Here is a 13414-nt window from a genome sequence, read left to right as displayed (position 1 = left end):
ATGGAATAGTTTGGGGTGGAAGAAACCTTAAAGCTAATTTCATTCCATGCCCTGCCACGGGCAGCTGCTCTGGGCAACTTTTTCCTTGTCAAGGAAACTGCTGCCCAGGGTGAACTATAAATACAAAGGTAATTTTAATTAATTTATTTATTTCTTTACACATAACTGAAAGTGATGTTACAGTACATAAGTTATTTACAACTGTGCAGTAATGTGTTGCAAAATAAATTATCTAGAAGGCAGCAAAAGTACATTGTTAATGTATATAAAAACTGTACAGCATTTATGGGATACAATTTTTCTTTATATGAGTATTGGCTCTGTAGTGTTTTCAAGTTATGTTCTCAGAAAGAGAAACGAAATGCCCAAGATTAAAGGAAAAAAATATATAAACCACGTGGATTTTACTCCATTAAAAACACAGTTGGCAAAGTCCTTTCTCTGCGTCGCCGTCTCCCCGGCCGTGCCGCCCCGGCGGCTCCTCTGCCCGTCCCCAGCGGTGGCAGCGGCTGCTGTGGGGCCATCAGCACATCCTGGAGCTGTCCCTGCTCCGGAGCCGCCGCTGCCCAACTTGGACACTGTCCTTTTGTTTCTAATCTGGTTTTTTTTTTGTGATTTTTTTTTGTAGCGTTTTTTTTTTTTTTTTTTAGACATACCCATGATGGAACGAGAAACTCAAAACACCCCCCCCTCCCCCCATGGTTTCCTACTGCAGCTTCTCCGAGAGGAGATCCGCGCCCGGTGGAAAACAGAGAGCTGGAAATCACGGTGTTCACAAGTACATGGTTCACGTGGTTGCTGGCCCCGCTCAGCAGCTTCTGCAACACACACACGGTGTCCTTGGCCTCCTCCCTCCGCGCCTCGGCCAGTCCCGGGGCCGCTGAGCGCCCGCTGCCCGCGCTGCCCGGAGCCTCCCCGCCGCGGGCGCCGGCAGGAAGGAGCTGCGCCCGGCCCGCTGCCCCGCGGAGCCACGTCAGTCCGGAAGCGAGGGACACGTCGTGAAGAAAGTGCAATTATTTTTCTTATTGTTTTCTGCCGATAGCTGCTTCCTCCTCCTCTGACCAGGGATTCATCAGCAAGCGGTTAAGGGTGAATGTGAGCTCGACCGCCCGACCTCGGAGCGCTCCCGTCCTTGCCAGTGTTCAGTGATGTCTCCTGGGTTGGAACTGTCATGCCGGCAAGAGCACAAAGTCATCGTTCACGTCGACCATTGGCACATAGAACGAGGGCACCTCGTTGACACAGAGGGATTTGTGCCCCGCGGGGTCCAGCTCCTGCACCTTCAGCTGCCACTCCATCCTCTGCACCGCGTTCAGGGCAGCTGCTTCGTGTTGCTGTCGCATGAGCAGGCATGTCTGCATCGGGAAACAACAACGGGATGTGAGGGCTGAGCAGGAGGCAAAGGCAGGGGCATGCAGCCACTGTGGGCACAGTATTAAATGCAGCAAGGGATGCCAAACACAGGACACCTGGATTTGGAATGCCTTGCTGATCCCAGCTCCAGCAGGAGCCGAGGCAAATCCAAAGGTTTGGGTTTGAAAGGCTTGAAATTCACTCCCACGCAACACTGCCCTGACAATCTCGGGACACCCACTCTGTGCTGGAAACCACTAAAGCAGCTCCCAGGCTCCAGCCACAGGCAGGACCCTCCTGGAATGTCCCTGCCTGGAGCACGGAGCTCCCACAGCTCTCACCTTCATCCGGTCATACTTGTCATCCACGTCCTGCAGCCAGGAAATGAACTGTCGCGCGTTGAAACGGTCTCTGACTGATTTGTTTTCGTCTCCCTAAGGACAGGACAGCAAAGGGAGGGACATGGGATTAGCTTTGTACTTTTGGTCTCACAGGCCATATTCAAGCCTCTCCTGGAGCACACTCCTCAGAAACGTGGTGCCTGCAGGGAGGGAGGACAGAGCTGCTCCTGCAGCCCTTCCCAGGGATTCAGCCTCTGATGGGGATGCACCCAAGTGCACATACTCCCTGTTTCTCCTTGCTTTGCAGGGTTATCTGTCCAGCTCAGCTCGTCACAGCACCTGCAGCTCTCTGACTCCTTCAACTCATGCCAAGATTGCTGCAGCACAGACACTTGGCTGGGAAATGCCAACAGATAAATCAGAGCTCCTGGATCAATACGCAGGTTGCTAATAAATCCCAGGATCCTGTCCCTGCCCAGGATCCCTCCTGCAATGCAGCAGTGTAATGATTCTCTTCCCTTCCTTCCACAGGAAAAAACACCCAAGAGTGTAGTAAAGGAAACCATTCCAGTGTGCAGCTGATCCTGTCCAAGAAGGACAGAGGGTCCCAAGACTCATTGATGAGGCTGAGCCATCTCTGCTTCTAACAGACATGAACTCCCTGTATCCCTCATTCCTGGATCTATTTCCTTCCCCAGCACACATGTGGGAACCGAGGCAGATTAGGCAAATGATGCTCAAAGTCATAGAATGGTTTGGGTTGGAAGGGACCTTACCTCGTTCCACCCTCTGCCATGGACACCTTCCACTATCCCAGGTTACTCCAAGCCCCATCCAACCTAGGCTGGGACACTTCCAGGGATCCAGGGGCAGCCACAGCTTCTCTGGGCAATCTGTGCCAGGGCCTCACCACCCTCACAGGGAACAATTTCTTCCCAATATCCCATCTATCCCTGCCCTCTGAGGGGCGTGACATCCTGCTTCTGTGTGCCACAGGGAGAGACCTGAGCAAGGAGAGCCTTAGTAACTCCTGCCTCTATCTTTTCCTCCATCCTTCCAGAAAAGCCCATCTCCCTCAGGATCCTGCACAGCCCCTGAGACAACTCCTCCCCACTGAGCCAGGCACTGACCTGATTTTCCAGAGGCATGTTGTACACCTCGGAGTCCAGCAGCATGGTGCAGGCGCTGAAGGGCACAGCCTGGTTGGCAATGGTCCTTGCTGCCCGGCAGTGCACCCTCAGGATCTCCTGCTCGCAGGACACGATGAGCTTCTCCTGAGGAAGAGCAGAGCAGTGAGTGTGGCAGCCTCAGCCTTCCCAGGAGGGGCAATTCAGGGTCTGCTCCCTGGCTGGAGTGTCCCTTACCCGCTCTATGCTGTGCTGCAGCCGCAGTTTCCCCCGCACAGCCTCCTGCTGCTTGAAGAGCTCCTTGAGCGGCTCGGCGAGCGACGGCGGCGGCGCGATCTGCGGGCACAGGCAGAGGGTGAGAGCAGCACCTCTGGGGGGCACAGCCCGGGGCTGCCTGCCCCCAAAATGTGAGCTAGCCACACAGAGAGCAGGGACAGCCCATGGGATGCCTACAGAGACTGTGGAGAAGCTCCACCAAGGACGAGGTGCTGCCAGTGCTCAGACCTCAGTGAGGGTGAGAACTTGGCAAGAGGTGCCCAGTGCTGGGAGCAGAGCTCAGCTGGTACAACCAGAGCCTGAACTGCCCTCATGCTGCAGGGCAGGGTGTGCAGCAAGGAATGGAGCCTGGTCACACTGACCCTTCTTCTCCAACCTGGATGCCAGATTTAGCACCTGCAGTACTAAGTTTATTGACGCATTTGTATTAGCGAGGCTGATCCCAGTGCCAAGTCAAAGAGCAGAGCTTGGGAACATGATGGCAGGAGTTAAGAGCCATCTTTTCCCCATCTTCTAGGTTCATTATCCTGTTACTACACTGCTGCAAGAGCAGTTTTACCTTCCTGCCTCAAATCCAGTGGATTCTTACAAACTTTGCTGTAAAGCCTGACCAGATCTCAAATCCCTCAGCACAGCCCAAGGTCTTCTCTGCAAAAATGCAGCATCTCAGGGGGTGCATTTACCACACAGCCAGGCACCTACCCAGGCTCAGGTTTGGTTTCATATTCTTAAGGCAGGTTGGGGCACATTGGCATTGCAAGGGTGGTCACAGGGCATGAGGGACAACTTGATGTGCCTGTAACAGCGAGGAAGGGGATAGTTCCTGAGGCTAAAGAGAGAATGTGACTCACCACTGGAATATGGAGCTTGCTTAGGGGTTTGCCATCCAACAGGTAGGAGCCTGTGTAGGTGACATACTCAGCGTAGCACTGCGGAGCTTGGGGAGTAATATAGCACAGGATTTTCCGCTTCTCCTCAATCTTTTTCCTGATCTGGAGGTACTCAAAGTAGGGGTTGGACCTGTCACTGTGGTAAGGTTCGATGTCGTCCAGTTTGATCGCATCGACGATAGCTGCCAGTGTCTGCTGGATCATCTCCCTCGTCTGCTGGGTGGACGTGTTGATCTGCTGCTGCAGCTGCTGGTTGGAGCGCTGGAAGCGGCGCTTCCGCGGGTGCTGAGCCTGGGAATCGTCCTCCTCCGTGATGCGGCCTTTGGCACGCGTGACGGGCGCAGAGACAGGAGGAAATTCCTTCTCGGACGCGGCGGCGTTCTGCTTGTTTTGGTTGGCGAGCATCTGAGCCCGGTTCCTGGTAATCCGCTGAGGAATCTCTTCTATTTTGGGTGGTTTGGGAGCTTCTGCTACTGGTTTTTGCACTGGTTCAATGATTTCTGCTTGAGCGTTGCTGGGAGGTGTGTCAGCCTGGGGTGGCGGGGCCTGGCTGCTGCTGCGGGCTGCAGCACCGTCCTGGGGAACGCCACCCTCAGAACTGGCCACGGGCGTGGGACAGGGCTGGGAGCTGCCCTCTGCCACCCCACCAGCAGATGACAGCTCCTCGTGCACGACCTCCACCTCTTTGCTCTCCGCCTGCACAGACTCGGACGGGGTCTGCTGGAAAACCTGCGCTTCCGAGTCCTCTGCTGCCTTCTCCTCAGCTGTGTTCAGCGCTTCCGAGGTGGCTTCTTGCACAGCCCCTTCTGGTTTCTGCTCCTCTGCTGGTGCCTCTGTGTCTGTGGGCTGGGCTGCTGCTGCCTGGCTGGCTGGTGGCTCCTCCGGCTCTCCTGACGCTATCACAGATGCGTTGGCCTTGATGATCCCAGCGCTTGGTTCCGAAGCTGCTGCTGGGCTTTCCTCCACCGGTTCTGCTTCAGCCATCTCTGTCTCTGCAACGTCCTTAGGCTGGAGTGGCAGCTCTGGGAGCGAGAAGGGGCCAAGGTCCAAGTCATCCTCGGTGTTGGTGAAGGGGTCGGGCCACGTCACAGCCTCCTCCGCATTCGCAGGTGCTGCATTGTTGTTTTCCAAATAGTTGTTTTCTGGTGCGGTGACAACTTCAGCCTGAGGTTCTGCTGGCATACATGGGGGCTCTGGAGGGATCTCCGGTGCTTCTTCTGGAAGAGGCTTGCAGTTGTTGAAGAAGGTGTCTAACCTCGTAGGGGACATGTATGGGGCTTGCTCTTCGGCATTTGCAATTTCTCCTGGAACTGCTTCCTCAGCATCTTCCTTGACTTCCTCCAGCCTTGGTTCAGACACAGACAGAGGGTAAGAGATGGGAGAAACAGGGTAGGACGTCTCTGTGGGAATGAAGGCTACCGGTGTGGGATGAATTGGCTCTAGGGAACAGAGCGGAGGTTTAGGGGACTCGGAAAACCTCTGGGGAGATTTCATCAGAAGCTCCGAGCCCATGGACCAGGTGACAGAGTGCTCTGCAGGGTTACCCATCAGGCTGGGAGGAATGGTGGTGTCTGGGTTTCGGGAAGGAGGGTTATCCCAGTCTATGTTGTTTTGTTCTGGCATTGCCGAACTAAAATGGTTTTCTTCGATGGGTGGCAGGTAGGTGGATTCTGGAGGCATGATGGAGGCAGTGGCCTGCTGCTCCTCCGTGGTATCCAAGGGCATGCCGAGGTCAGGGGGAAGAGCACTTTCCACTGAAGGAGCCAGCAACTCATCTCTGTGTGAAGGGGAGGATTTTGCTTGTAAACCAGAAAAGACACTTTCAGGTGACTGGGCAACCCCACTGACGGCTCCTGGCGCGCAGTGCAAAGCTTCCACTTTGGGTGAGGAAACTCCATAATCCGGGGAGTAATACCCAGGAGACAAACACTGGAACTTCTCAGCAGGAACAGAGGGAAGAGGAACTTTCTCCTCCATTAAATGCTGCACTGGAGAGTCATAATTTGATGTCGCTGGGACACTTTGCTGTCTGAAAAACTTATCTCCGACACTGAATTCCTCTTCAGGCGCCCTCCTGATATCCACTGAGATGGAACGGTAGAGGTTTGAGGAGGGAATGGTGCGAGTCGGGGTCTGACTGGGGTTCTCAGGGAGCCCGCTGGACACGTTGGTGTATCTGTCAAAGAAGGAAGGAGAGCAGGCGTTCATGGACATGGTGGAGATGGGCAGCGAGTGCTGCGAGTCTGCACACTCAAACATCAGGTCCGTGTAGTCCTCGTTGCTGCATGACGGAGTCCTGGGTGTTTGCATCACCTCCTCGTAGCTCGGGCAGGACACGACGGATGCCGGGGTCGGAACGCCCGTGGGCCGGTTCTGATCTGGCCTGGGAGATGCCGGGAGGATCTCCTTCAGCTGAGGACCTGTGATCCAGTCCTTGGAGTCTGTCCCCACAGCAGGCTGGGCCTTGTTTTCCGGTGACAAAATAGGAGTTAGGGGACCCAACTCTTTGAGTTTCTTGTCCTTGAGCTGCGTGTCCAGCGCTAGAGGCTTCTTTGTTGGCAGATCCAGGCTCCTCTTGCGCACATCTTCTGAGCTTTTAAGTTTGTCCTTTAACTTGGGGTCTCCGGACCTGTGCCGCATTTTCTCCATTTGCTTCATTCTCTCCTTGTGCCTTTTGTGGCGTTCCTCGATCTCCAGGTCTTTCTGGCTCAGCATCCTCTCAAAGCTGGTCATCATCAAATCACCGTCTCCCAGAAGTTTCTCCCTCGGCCTGGCATCCTTCTTGCCGCTGTCTTTGGAAAGGGTTATTTTTTCATTCCCGTTGCTTATTTTTATGGACTCTGATTTGTCTTTGTCTTGATTCTCCTTGAGCTTCTCCTTCAGTTTGGTTTCACCAAATTTGAGGTTGTCCTCCTTGGATTTATCTTTAAAGGTGGTAACTTGAGGGCCGTCCTTGTCTTTGAGTGTTGACTTTGGCTCATCTTTGTGATGTTTAAAGAAACCATCTGTGTGTTTGTCCCTATGCTTTTCCTTTTCCTCCTTCCATTTTTCCTTGTGTTTATCCCGCTTCTTTTTCTCTTTAGCTGTGCTGATGGTGCTGGAACCGTAAGTCTTCTCTTTTTCCGCCTTCTTTGACAGCTCTCTTTCAGAATCATTTTTATCCTTCTTCTCAGAAAATAAGTAATCAATGCTCTTCTCTGGTTCCTCATCAGCCTCTGCCTTCATGTTGTAGGAAGAGCCAAAAGCCTCCCCATCCACAGAGAAATCCTTTTCGTAATGAGTGGAATCCTTTCTGCTGCTGGAGTCTTTGAATTCTTCTGATTTTTCCTTTTTCTCTGTCTTCTCCTTCTTTGCTTTTTCCTTTTCATGACTTTTCTTTGAGGAAGATGAGGAATGCCGGTGCCTCTCCTTCTCCTTGAGTTTGTCCTGCAGACAAGGTAAAGGGAGAGAGTCCTTAAACTTTTCTTCAGCGGCGTCAGTCAGGGAGAGGTTAGAAGACTCGAAGAGGCTGGTGAGCCCTGGCTCTTGCCCTCTGTCTGTGAAGCTGTCAGAGGAGATCTCGCTGATTTTGTCATTGGAGTCATCCCTGTAGTCATTCAGAGCCTCCTCCTCCAGTTTCTCCAGCAGGCTCTTCTCTGACTCCCCTCCTTTTGAAGACTTCTTCTCTTTGGAATGCTCCTTGTCTGGCTTCTCCTTATGTTTGCTTTTCACCTTATCATCACTGGTGTGTTTCTTCTCAACCTTTTCTGGGAGCTTTTGCTTGTTTTTCTTCTCCTGAGTGGAATCTATGGACATCCTGTCCTTCCTGTCCTTGTACTTCTCACTGGAGTCTTTATCTTTCTTCTCTTTGTGTTTCTCAAAGGAACTCTTCTCCTTCTTCTCCTTTCCCCCTTCCGATGTTCCTTTGTCCTTTTTCTTCTCCTTGGACTCCTTATCCTTCTGCTTCTCTGAGTGCTGCCGGTCGGAGGAGTACTTGCGGTGCTTGTCGGGGTACAACTCCTTCTCGGCCGCCGCGCCGTCGTCCTTGTCCTGCAGACTGTCCAGACGATGCATCTCACTCCCGGCTGAGTCACCAACCTTGAACCCACTCAGGCTGTAATCGTCCCTCTCGTCCTCACTCTCATCCGTGAAGATGTCAGCGATGCTGTACCAGCTCTTCTCCTTGCCTTTCTTCTCATCCTTTTTCTCGGAGAAATCGTCTCGGTCTGTGGAAAAGCTTTTCTCTTTCTTCTCCTTCACCTGGTCGAAAGAACTCTTCCTCTCCTTGTCTTTGCTGTGAAGATCTTTGTATTTCTCCTTAGTTTCTTTCTTCTCTTTGAAACTCTTCTCTAGTTCTTTGTCCTTCAGGATTTTCTCTGGAGCGGCTTTTTCATTTTTCTCCTTGTCGCCTTCTTTGGATTTTTCCTTGTATTTTTCTGGCTTCACCTTTTCTTTTTTTTCTTTATCAGGAGCATCTTTCTTCTCCTTTTCCTTCCCAGAATGGTGCCTCTCCCAACTCTCCAGGGTTTTCCCACTGAACTCAGGGTCAGACTTATCCTTGAAGAATGTTTCACAGCCATACTCCTTGAAGTCATCTCGATAGGGCTCCTCCTGCTTCATCTTGGGATCTTTTCGTTCTTTAGAGCCGTCAGAGGAATCTTTTCTGTCTTTGTTGGTTTCACCTGTGTCTTTTTCTTTCCTCTCTTTGCCAGTCTCCACAGAATCCTTCCTTTTCTTATCCTTTTCAGGCAAATAACTTGGAGTAACTTTATGTCTGTCTGTTTGGTCCTTTTTCTTCTCAGAGCTTTTCTCCACATAGTCCCTCTCCTTCTTCTTTAAAAAAGTGTCTTTTTCATTCCGCTTTTCGTTGTATTCCTTCTTCTCTTTCATTTTATTTTCCTTTTTCTTGTCTTTAATTTCCTCTTTCACGGGCTCTATGATTAGTTTTGCCACGGTGTCATTTTTAATCTCCCTGAAATCCGTTATTGGAGAATCCCAGCTGTCCTCACCCTTGAAATCGAAGGATGAATCAGAGGACAAGTCTGAAAACCACCTCTCCTGCTGATCATCCGAAAGGCTGAACTTTGTGTCCTCGCTTTCGGCAAATTGGGATTTGTTATTAAACTCATCAAACCCAGACTCCTCCCTGTAAAGTTTTTCTTTTTTACATTTTTCCTTCTCTTCCTTGAAGGATTTTTCTTTTTCTAGTTTAGAAACCTTCTCCTCCTTCAGCTCATTTTTCTTCTCAGATTTAGACTGCTTGTCCTTTGACTTCTTCTTTCTCTCCTCCTTGTGTATTCTCGGCTTCTCCTCCTTGGGAGATTTCTCCTTGACAGGTTTCTCTTTTTCTGATTTACTCAATCCTTCTCTGAAGGATTTGCTCAGGTCTTTACTACCATCTTTGATTTTTCTTAACGATTTCTCCTCTTTTGAGGATTTTCCAGTCTCATCTTTAAACAACCACTCCTTATCCTCTGTTTTACCTTTGGGAAGCTTTTCCTCCTTCTTACCATGCTCCCTATCATGCTTTAACACTTTCAACTTGTTTTCGACTGGATTTTCTGTCTCTACTATCAAGCCTTTCTCAGGCTTTTGTTTAGAGTCCTCAAACTCAAAAGAGAATGTTTTGATTATTTTAATATCTTGGCTGATGGGACACTGTCCCTTCTCCTTGTTTTTATGTTTGTGTTTTGTTTTATGCTTTTTAACAACCTTCCCCTCCTTGTCCAGTTTTGGGATTGCTCCATCCACATTGCTATGGAATGAATTCTTTTTCTCAGAAACAGTGTTGTGGGGGGTGTTTTTCTTTTTGTGCTCTGGTTTCTTCCTGACTGGCTTTAGTGACTCTAAGCTCGAGTCCTCGGACGAGAGGTCTGACTCGCTGGTCAGCCTCGTCCTGGTGGAGTCCGATAGGGAACTGACGTCTGACCAAGCTGGAGAAGATATGGTTTTCCAATTGTCCGTCCTCCAGTGCTTGGAGTGCTGTTCTGTAAGATTAGGGTTATGTTTCTGGGATGCTAAACTCCCATGAGAAGAGGTCGATGAGGCAGACAGAGAGTTAAACAAGGAGGATTCCTTTAGCACTAGCCTCGAGTCCTTTACACAGCTAGAGCTCTGCAGAGAGTCTCTATCATCCTCCTCACTCTCCACGTTTTCACTCTCTGATTCAGAGGAACAAAACTTGTCATTTTTTTTGCCAAACCGAACCTCTTTGCTTTTTGTCTCCTTCTTCCGCTTCTTTTTTACTTTGCTTTTCTCCTTGGGCGCCTTGGCGCTGGTGGGCTCCCGAATTTTGCTGCTGGGCAATATGGAGTGGGTGGAGAGGCGCAGCTTCTCCCCCGTGCCCACGGCCACGCTGGTCTCCTCCTCGTCCGAGCTGTCCGACAGGATGCGGTGGGCAGCTTTCTTTGGTGTAATTGTGTTATTTTTAGTATAAGTTTTCACTTCCATTTTGGGTATGGAAATGAAACTGTTTGCTTTAGTCTCTTTCCTGTAATCCTTTTTCAGCAAATGTTTGTCATCGACCGGCGGGACCCGGTCCTGCTCATCGTCCTCATCAAATTCATACTCATCCTTCACCGGGGTGATGGTTTTGGGGGGCTCCTGGGCCTTGGGCTTGTGCTTCAAACCCTTCTCAAACTCTGAGTCTGTGTTATTGCCATCAACGGAGCTGGAGGGAGCGAAGGAAGGGGCATCCTCCTCTTCTGAGGTCTCTGCAGAGAGAGAAGAACAGCGTGTTAAGGACTGCCAAGGGTTTTGGGAAGGAAACATCACTGGTCTCCTGCACACACCAACCCCTGCAAACACCCCTGATGTCCTTTGGTCACACCCAACCTTTGACAAATCAGCAGCCAACAGCTCGGAATGCTAGGTTGGGGGATCTTTTTGGAAGGAAGCTCCTCTAGTTCCAACCTGCACGGGGTGCTCCTCCAAATAACATCATGGGTGTATCACGAGAACTTTGGAACAAGGTTATGACTGCACAGAGCTGTAGGTCAAAGCTCTCTGAAAGACTGGAAACTCTAATTTGCACTAATTAAAACCTGCAGTGTCCCACAATGGTGGCACTGGTGGAACAGGCTCTAGCAGGGACAGCCTGGGAGCAGAACCTGAAACACCAGTGCTGGGACAGCTGAGGGACAGGAACACACAGTGGGCATGCAAACCTCCTCCTCTCCACTGGAATTACCCACCTTCCAAAGGTAACACATCCATTTACCTGCAATTGGCTTCCAATCCTACAGCCTGACTATCCAGAGAAGTGATCTCAACATTGGCTTCCAGGGCAAACAGCTCCCGGAGTTAAAGCTGGAGGTTACGTTGTCTGAATTTGGGTTACAGCTACAGGTGGCTCTTGACCATGGCAGCATCTGACAAGAGTCACTGTCCTCTTAAAGTCTCTGTGTTAACAGACAGCTGCAGGCCACGAGTGTCACTGCCAGGGCCACAGAAGGGCCAATCTCACCTGTGGAGCTCTCCTCGCTGGAGGGGTACGTGGTCTTCCCCAGGAGCAGGTTCACCATGGTGGGAGAGTTTGCTACCTTCAAAGGTGTCTCACCCTTCCTGTTGCTTTGATGAGGATTCCCTCCATAATGCAACAACAATTTCACCACCTGAAAAGAGAAACTGAGGCTTGAAGATGCTCACAATGTTCTGATTTCAGGGGTTTTTTGTATGATTTTCATACATAACTATGAGAGGTGTCTTCAGGACATACCCAGTGGTATTAACAAAAGAGAGAAACCCCAGCAGCATTCCCAGGGAAGTGGTGGAATCACCATCCCTGAAAGTGTTCAAAAAACATGTAGGGGCAGGGTTTAGTGGTGTGTTGGCAGCATTAGGTTAATGGTTGCGCTCAATGATCATAGAGACCTTTTCCAGCCTTAATGATCCTGTGACTCTAAGAACCAACCTGGGCAGGAAAGAAGGGGGAAGAACAAGGCACAAAACCATGCTCCTGTCCCAATTCCAGAAGAATGAGCTATCCCCTGTGCAGGGAAATTCTGGGGCAGGAAAGAATCCCAGACTGGTTTGGGCTGGAAGGAAGCTTAAAGCCCATCACATTTCATCCCCCTGCCATGGGCAGGGACACCTTCCACTAACCCAGGTTGCTCCAAGCCCCATCCAATCTGGCACTGAGTACAAATTCCTGCCCACTACACGGCAAATGAGACAAAAATACCCCAAATCTCCGTGTTTTCACAGTGCACTGCTTGAAGCACAAGTTTCCAAAGAGTCACTTAAAGCACAGCAGTGAATTCCAGCAGCCAAACCTTGAAGTGGCCGTTGTTGGCCGCGTCGTGCAGAGGGGTGTCATCGTCCAGCCCCTTGGTGTTGACCTCGGCGCCGGCCGCCAGCAGCTGCTTGGCCACGTCGTAGTAGCCCCGGTTGCAGGCCTCGTGCAGCGCCGTCCAGCCTGCAAGGACAGGGACACTCAGGACACGGCACCAGCTTCACAGAGACACTCACACACAGCGAAAGTCACCTCCAGGCCCAGAGGCTGAAGGGTCAGTGTGGCCAGGGCTGTGTTTGCCTGGATCCCTACAGCACAGCCCAGCCTGGCCTTGGACACTTCCAGTGATCCAGGGGCAGCCACAGCTGCTCTGGGCAACCTGTGCCAGGGCCTCCCACCCTCACAGGGAAGAATTTCTTCCTAATATCCAATCTAAACCTCCTTCCCTTCAGCTTAAGCCCATTCCCCCTTCTCCTGTCACTCCATGCCCTTGTGTAACACCCCTCCCCAGTACTCTCTTAAGCCCATTTAGATTTGGCTTTAGGATCCAATCCCTCTGTAAGGAAGAGCCTGGTGCCCAGACCAGGCCTGAGCTCACAACTGCAGACAGGGCTCCAGAACTGCCCCTACACAGATTTTCTGTGTGCTCTCCATACGTGCAGCCAGGCTGGGACACTGGCCCAGGCTCGGGGGGAAACCAAGCAGCAGGGTCTCCACAGTAACGGTGGCTCCAGCTCTCAAACAAATCTCTGAAGAGCACAGAACAAAATATGTTATCGTGTTCAAACAGACTATTTTTAAGCAGAGCCTGTTTTGAAGTTTCCCAGCGCGGCTGCTCCGGTGTTTTGCTGATAGCACCGTGGGAGCACGTTCTGTTACCTTCCCTTGGAGCCTTCAGAGGGGGCACCTGTGCCCGGAATTAATCACAACTGATACTTCAGTCTGGCACTGGGATTAATCATACGGGCGGAGGAACAGCTACATCTATTTATAGCCCCAAAATCGTGCAAAGAGAACAGCAAAGAGCAAAGTCAAGCTCTCAGACGTGCTGGAGAAAGGCTGATCCAGCCCCACCGAACGGCACCTTCATCACCCCTTCACCATCATCCCACAGCTGCCTTCTCCCTGCACAACTCGGGGTTGTTCCCTTCCCATCCCACCACCCTAAGCAGGAGCTTGGCAGCACTGCTGAGGAGGAAAACGAGGAGGAGGAGG

The 13414-nt window shown here is 51.3% G+C and overlaps 1 protein-coding gene across 2 annotated transcripts in view; it reads right to left on the bottom strand.

Moving 5' to 3' along the window:
• Positions 1-129: 129 nt before the first annotated feature.
• Positions 130-13414, bottom strand: part of ANKRD11 (ankyrin repeat domain 11) — a 128616-nt gene continuing 115331 nt past the window's right edge. For both annotated transcript variants that reach the window (XM_085071327.1, XM_085071328.1), the window contains exons 7-13: positions 12240-12382; positions 11432-11579; positions 3949-10679; positions 3059-3157; positions 2825-2968; positions 1695-1787; positions 130-1355 (exon numbers count right to left, since the gene is read on the bottom strand). In XM_085071327.1, the coding sequence (XP_084927453.1) occupies positions 1170-1355; positions 1695-1787; positions 2825-2968; positions 3059-3157; positions 3949-10679; positions 11432-11579; positions 12240-12382 (7544 nt within the window). In that variant the 3' untranslated portion in view covers positions 130-1169. The remainder of the gene's footprint in view (positions 1356-1694; positions 1788-2824; positions 2969-3058; positions 3158-3948; positions 10680-11431; positions 11580-12239; positions 12383-13414) is intronic.

The sequence above is a fragment of the Lichenostomus cassidix genome, chromosome 11 (assembly GCF_008360975.1).
Source record: "Lichenostomus cassidix isolate B80296 chromosome 11, HeHo_3.0, whole genome shotgun sequence".
NCBI lineage: Eukaryota > Metazoa > Chordata > Aves > Passeriformes > Meliphagidae > Lichenostomus > Lichenostomus cassidix.
The sequence above is the reverse complement of the archived record's forward strand: the minus strand, read 5'-3'. Positions and strand labels throughout refer to the sequence as shown.